This window comes from Chiloscyllium plagiosum, chromosome 10 (assembly GCF_004010195.1).
Source record: "Chiloscyllium plagiosum isolate BGI_BamShark_2017 chromosome 10, ASM401019v2, whole genome shotgun sequence".
Lineage (NCBI taxonomy): Eukaryota > Metazoa > Chordata > Chondrichthyes > Orectolobiformes > Hemiscylliidae > Chiloscyllium > Chiloscyllium plagiosum.
Window position 1 is genome coordinate 12,939,555 of NC_057719.1, and position 7,033 is coordinate 12,946,587.

Sequence of the window (7,033 nt, forward strand, 5' to 3'; positions counted from 1 at the left end):
TTACACTGGGATGAAATTAAGCCAAGTTCTTTTTAAAAAAATGGAGATGTACTGTCCTGATCCAATGCATTATCCAAATTTCACAGCGTTATTATCAATATGACAGTTTTAGGACAGAAACAAATTAGGAATAAAATACAAAAAAAAAGATATTGCTGGAGAAATTCAGCAGATCTTCCCTCCATCATAAGGTCAGAAGAGGGGACATTCACAGATTGTTGCACAATGTTTAGCACAGTTCACGACTCCTCAGATACTGAAGCAGTCCACGTTCAAATGCACCAAGATCTGGACCATAGTTTGGGCTGACAGATAGTTTGAGCCCCACACAATGGCAATGACCATCTCCAATAAAAGACAATGTATCCACCACTCCTTGACATTCAATGGTGTTACCATCACTGAATATCCCACCATTAACATCCTAAGGGGTACCATTGACCAGAAACTCAACTGGACTTGCCACATAAACACAATGGCAACAAGAGTATGTCAGAGGCTAGGAATCAAGCATGTGGACCTCACTTCCTGACTCTGCAGGTCTCTCCATTATTTACAAGGCACAAGTCAGGAGTGTGATGGAAACTCCTTACTTGCTTCCATGGGTGCAACTCCAACAATACTCAAGAAACTCAACACCATCCAGAACAAATTTGTCCACTTGTTTGGCATCTCACCCACAAACATCCACTCCCTCCATCAGCGACACTCAGTAACAGCAGTGTGTACTATCTACAGAATGCCCTGCAGAAATTTACCAAAGATCCTTAGACAGCACCTTCCAAACCCATGACCACTTCCATTTGGAAGGTTAAGGTTTAGCAGACACATGGGCACACCATCACTTGCAAGTTCCCCGCCAAGCCACTCACCATCCTGACTCGGAAATATATCGCCGTTCTTTCGCTGTTGCTGGGTCAAAATTCTAGAATTCCCTCCCTAATTGTCTACCTCCAGCACATGGATTTGCCAAGGGCAACTAGGGACGGTCAATAAATGCTGCCCAGCCAGGGACACCAACACACCACAGAGAATCAACAAAAAAATGTGAAGAGAAAACAGAGGTAACTTTTGACTCCATGGCCCTTCTTTAATGAGGTCTAAGAAATAAAACACCTTGAAGATTCACAAGCAGAAAGACCCATCTCTTAGACCATCCAGCAGATAATACACAGTAAATGGCTTTGTCGGTGTGTTATCTTGGGTGCAGTACAGTCCAGGGAAAACTCCAATGGGCTATAAAACAGGTCATCAGTTGATCCTCATATTCATTCATCTTCATGCTGCACCACACGGGACACAGACTGTAATAACTTGCCCAGCTTGGGTGGGCCTGAGACAACTTTTTCAGAGCAGCCTTCACCCAATGTGTTTCCCTTATAATAGAGCTCAAAACAGGAACTAGCTGCGTTGGCCTCAACTCTTCATCAACACTGTTCCCTTTTCCTTAACCAGCTGATGAGGATGTTCCCTGAGACCCAACCAGCGTTAACCAGCCTGCCAAACTGGGCTGGCCTGCGGTGTGGCTTAGGGCTGATCAACACTAACCTGCATATTTGGGCTGGTGATAGAAGAGTCGAGCGAAGCACAGTCTCTGCATTTCTCCAGGAGACAGCACATCGTACCTGGTGAGCAACAAGAGGCCAATCACATCTTGAACACTTCTTCATGACATGTCAAAGAAGAAAGCATGAACAGAACAGATCTCTGAACCAAACTGTTCCACGATTCCATTTAACCCACTGAGAAACCAACCTAATCCCTTCTCAAACAGGCAATGATCCACAGCAAATCACCCAAGGTGGGGAAATCTTTCTGAAATGTCTTCTTGCTTTTCCAAAGTAATTGAGCAAAAACAATCCACCACATCCCTCAAATTACACAAATGCCACAATTCAACTCTAATCAGCAGCATTACATGGGATATATTACTTCCCATAATGTCACCACTGTTATGAAGTCTCTACACATTTATCCCACTGAATGACAGAGCAAACCAAAGCCCTTGCTTCATGCTGAGTTAGTTGATTGTGGGGCTGCTATAATTAACCTCAGGATCCTGGGACAATATCCACTGGGTGCTGTGAAGGTGACAGTGTGAAACTCACTGGCTGCATCCTTGCTGACACTCATTGTAACAGAATGTCATGTCAGCGGCGCGGTAGCTCAGTGGTTAGCATTACTGCCTGACAGCACCAGGAACCCAGTCTGTGTGGAGTTTGCATGTTCTCCCTGTATCTGCGTAGATTTCCTCCAGGTGCTCCAGTTTCCTCTCACAATCCAAAGATATGCAGGTCAGGTGAACTGGCCATGTTAAATTGCCTGCATTAGTCAGGGGTAAATATAGGGATGGGGAATGGGTCTGGATGGGTTACTCTTCGGATGGTCGGTGTGGATTTGTTGGGCCGAAAGGCCTGTTTCCATACTGTCAGGAATCTAATCTAATACATTAATAATGGTTATACGTCACTAGACAATGCCTGGCTAACTGGCACTAACCCTGACAAGGGGCTGTGTGCCCTGCAAGTGACAATAAATCTAATTCTTTTAAGTGGATTCCCCATAGTCAACTTGAACAACTGGATAAAGTTACAAATCACACAACACCAGGTTATAGTCCAACAGGTTTATTTGGAAGCACTAGCTTTCGGAGCGCTGTTCCTACAACCACCTGATGAAGGAGCAGCGCTCCGTAAGGTAGTACTTCCGAATAAACATTTTGGACTATAATTTGGTGTTGTGTGATTTATAACTTTGTGTACCCCAGTCCAACACCGGCACCTCCAAATCTGGAACAACTGGGGCAGATTTTGCAATCCTATACTGATCTACATCTCGATGTAATTGTTATGACAATGAGGTTGAACCCTAAAATACTGTGTGTGTTTTTAGCCCTCAATTCGAAAACACTTTTTTCTAAAAGAGGGCTGCTACAGAGAAAAATGATCTGCGTGTGTAAAATCTGTGGTTGGCTGACAAAATAATTCTGTATGGAATCTGAAAATATCAGAAGAAATTCAGACAGAGAGAAATAATACTGAAGAATATCCAATACTAGAAGACATCATCAAGGTACAAAATGACCTGTCATCCCAGGTGACAATGTTTACTACTGTCAGTTATCTAATACTAGAGGAATGGTTTGCCAATTCAGTCTTTAAAAAGGAGTGCTGACTCATCCTGTGATCAGAGTTAGTTTAAACAATCCACTAGCCACTGAGACTTCAGTGACTAAAATCTTGCATAGTTTGCTTCTTAATTTCAGGCACAATGGGAACAGTGTCTGTTGTCAATAAGAGTGAAAATCTGCACAAAAATGCGTCAAGTTTGAAAGTCAGAAACTCAGATGTAAAGTCTAAATAAAAGTCAGTCTCACCAGTTCCAATCCACTCTCTCATCCAAACCACCAGTCCTCTTCAGGAGTGACCCCTTAATGCAAGAATAGCTAAATCAGTTAGACTGTAACTCTCTGAGGTTCCAAGCTGTTGACCAAGGAGATAAGGATTAGAGTCTATATCAGCCTTGCGGAGTTGCTTGATCAGATCGAGCTCAGAATGTGCCTCTTAATACCAGCCAGGACAGCCAATTATCTTCCAGCTTCATGAGAGAGCCAAAGACAGAAGCTACTGGAAATACTCAGCACATCACGCAGCCTCAGTGGAGTCTTCAACATTAAATATTAGCACTGCATCTCTCATGGAGTCAAGTAGCTTGTGTTTTACATGTACATTTATGAGCTGGGCTGTACGTGGAAGAAATAGGGGATGAATTGGATATTTAGGAGTCAGCAAGATATAATGGGCCAAATAGCCACCTTATTTGCTGCACCATTCTTTAAAGGCAGAGAACACACAGAAAGTACACTCCGTTAACTAACAAGAAATTTCAACACATCACTTGACACTAGGGTATAACGCATGTAAATACACAGTTAGAAAACCAGTTGAAACATCAACCCAACATACAGTTTAATATGCCATCCAATCCCCTTGATTTGGTTCCAGCCAGTCACTCCCAGGTATCTATTATTCTATAATTAATAGACCACATATTTATTATCCATTATTACAACTTGTACTCATTATCCTATAGCTAACTATTATTCATTAGCTTATGCAAAAACCAGGTACCCGTTATCCAATGCATAAACCAGGTACTCATTATTCCATATGTAATAGCCAGAGGTTGGTGTCTTACACATAAACAAGGTATAAATTATTCTAATATTTAAACCAGGTATCCATTAAACCATACATGAGGCAGGTGTCCATTAGCCCATATATGAACCACCGGAGTCCTACAATTAGACTGCAGTCTGTAACTCACTGTCGGCTATCCTTTTCATATATATGAAGCAAACTGAATCTTTTGCATGTATTCTAATCTGTAAATTATTCTCAAGTATCCATCATTCCATACCTAAAACATCTGAGGCCCTTACCGATTCCATCTGTAATCACTCCTGAGTATCCATTACTTTATATTTAAACCATCTGAACCCCTCCTAAAACTGCTCAGGATGAAAGAACTTTAAACAGGTACTCAGAGAGAGTCACACTTCAATCTTCACTCCTGTTACTTGTTGAAGAATACTGCTTATTGTAGATACTGAAACACACTTTACCAGAAGACACCATTAAGATCTAAAGTTTAAACAACAACCACAAGCTGCCCTTCCACATACAGAACTGTTTTGTTAACTATTAATCCAGGTCCCTTATAACTGCATCCATTTCAGAAATAATTTGCTCTGTATATCCCATATTCCTTCCTGCAGTTAATCCTATTCTGCCTGTCCTTCAGTATCAAAGCCCTACTCTCCTGCATCATGTGTGCAATGCACTGTAGGGTCTGTCCACATGCTGACTTTCTTTGAGTCCCGTGGAGTTATGTTTTTTCCCCAGAAAATGTACTTCACTGATGGAACCCTGCGAGAACAGGTAAAAACAATGGGTTTGATTCATCCACGTGGATACCACTCTGTAGGCCAGCATTTATTGCGCATCCTAATTGCCCTGGAGTGTGTGCAATTCAGACAAAACTTTTTTAGAGTTCTTGGTCACCCAATTTCATTCCTACAATGAACACATTGAAAACAGAGCAAATGGTAAAAAGTAGGAATGCTCACTCATTCGAGAGAAATGACTGGTCTTTGAACCTGAAGATCACCATGCCTCAATGAGGGGAGAAGTTGAAGAGGAGAGCCCTTCAGGTAACCTCAGCTGAAGCAGAAACTGAACCTGTACTGTTGGCGCTCCTCTGGATTGCGAACCAGCCCCGAACAGCAGATGGTATTAACACCAGAACAATACAAACATTGAAGCACAGAGATGGAGGAGGCAGCGCTGTGCAGGGATCTGAGCAAGCGGGGGATTTCTAAATGTGAGGCACATGTAGGCCAATGGGCAATGGCAGATGAGTAAGACCAGAGTGATGAGTGGGAGATGTGTGGGGCTGAGGGTAACTCTTACACACGTTCAATCAAATTGCAAACGTGTGTGAAGTGCGTGTGTTGTAAATGCTGAACCGTGTAAACTCTGCCCTGGTGCCGGTAAAAGGAATGAGTTCTCAATGACTCACCAATCCGGTCAATGTTAAGAAGCGGGTGATTCTCTCGTCATCTGGTAAACCTGAGGGAAATAATGCATCAAAAGAGTCACCTCTGTACTTCAGTCAACAAACTGCTGCTGTGAATAGTTGGCTTGGCACATGATGCTGTATACCTGTAACTGGGTAGATTTCCTTCAAAGGATAAATTACCTGTTTTCAAAAAAAGACAGACAAAAACGGAAACATTTTTATAAATTGGTTTTCAAGCAGCTCATTTCAACACAGCCCTCCCAATCACTCTGCCCTGAGAACATTACAGTGTCTAGCTCTTGGCATTTTCTCCCCAGAATTCTTTCATTCCACAACTCTGTCCTTCCTTCCCGAGAGCTCTAATTTCCTCTTTCATGGTCCCCATACTCTCCCTGTCCAAGGACTCTCCCACCTTTCTGATTAGATAGCTCAATGAACATATGGGAGTGATTTAAAGCTAAGGAGGAGTTTGAGCTGAGAATGGTGAACACCAATACAGACCGGTTGGGCCGAATGGCCTGTTTCCTCTCTGTAACATCACTGTGTATGCAATCTGTGAAGTTCACGGAAGTAAGCAGGGGTGGAGGTAAAACAGAAGAAGCCTGTGACAGTGATTAGGATATTCCTATAGGCAGCCTGTATGCAAGAGGCCTTTTCCACCCTGAGGCTCCAGCTCTGACACGTCCACCGAGTTTCTTTAAACCTCCAACTCCAATTTCCTCCCTTCCAACTTCCTGCTGCCCGAACACCTGACATTCATTCAGGACAAAGAGCCTGGCATGACTTGCACCCCCCCGCAACACTCCTGACACCGTGACAGTACTGTGCACCAAGTACTGTGCACTAGATGCACTGCTGTAACTCAACAAGGCTCCTCTAGAAGCGCATTCCAAACCCCTGACCTCTACCATCTACAAGGTATTAGATGTATGGCAACACAATCATCTGCAAGTTCTCCTGCACGCCACACACCAGCCTAACTTGGAAAATAATCGGCTTTCCTCCATTGTCGCTGGGTCAAAATCCAGATTCTCTTCTGAACAGCACTGTGGGTGTCCCTGAACACCAAGGACTGCTACAATTCAAGAGGAAAGCTAACCACTACCTTCTCTGGGGCAATTAGGGATGGGCAATAAATGCATAAGTGACATCCACGTGGATGAATCAAACCCATTGTTTTTACCTGTTCTCGTAGAGTTCCATCAGTGAAGTATGGCTTCTGGGGAAAAAACATAACTCCACGGGGCCCGAAGGAAGTCAGCATGTGGACAGACCCTGCAAGTAAAGAGTACAGCCTTTCAACAACTCGCCTTTTCAATTCAATTATGATGCACATAATTCAAGAAACAATGACTTGAATAACGTTCTAAAAATGTAGCTGCAAGGCCAGAAAAATGACCTGCTGATTGGGTTCAGCTATACTACATCTCTTTGCCTCTGTGGAAGAGTGTGT

The 7,033-nt window shown here is 43.1% G+C and overlaps 1 protein-coding gene across 3 annotated transcripts in view; it reads right to left on the minus strand.

The window, feature by feature from the left end:
- Positions 1–1,537: 1,537 nt before the first annotated feature.
- The window catches only part of abcd4 (ATP-binding cassette, sub-family D (ALD), member 4), a 34,024-nt gene continuing 28,528 nt past the window's right edge, over positions 1,538–7,033 (minus strand). For 2 of the 3 annotated variants that reach the window (XM_043697094.1, XM_043697096.1), the window contains 5 exons: positions 6,764–6,855; positions 5,724–5,760; positions 5,581–5,630; positions 3,377–3,429; positions 1,538–1,625 (listed from right to left, as the gene is read on the minus strand). In XM_043697094.1, coding sequence (XP_043553029.1) covers positions 1,544–1,625; positions 3,377–3,429; positions 5,581–5,630; positions 5,724–5,760; positions 6,764–6,855 — 314 coding nt within the window. In that variant the 3' untranslated portion in view covers positions 1,538–1,543. Of the gene's footprint in view, positions 1,626–3,376; positions 3,483–5,580; positions 5,631–5,723; positions 5,761–6,763; positions 6,856–7,033 lie in introns of all 3 variants that reach the window. The other variant, XM_043697095.1, reaches the window with a different exon arrangement.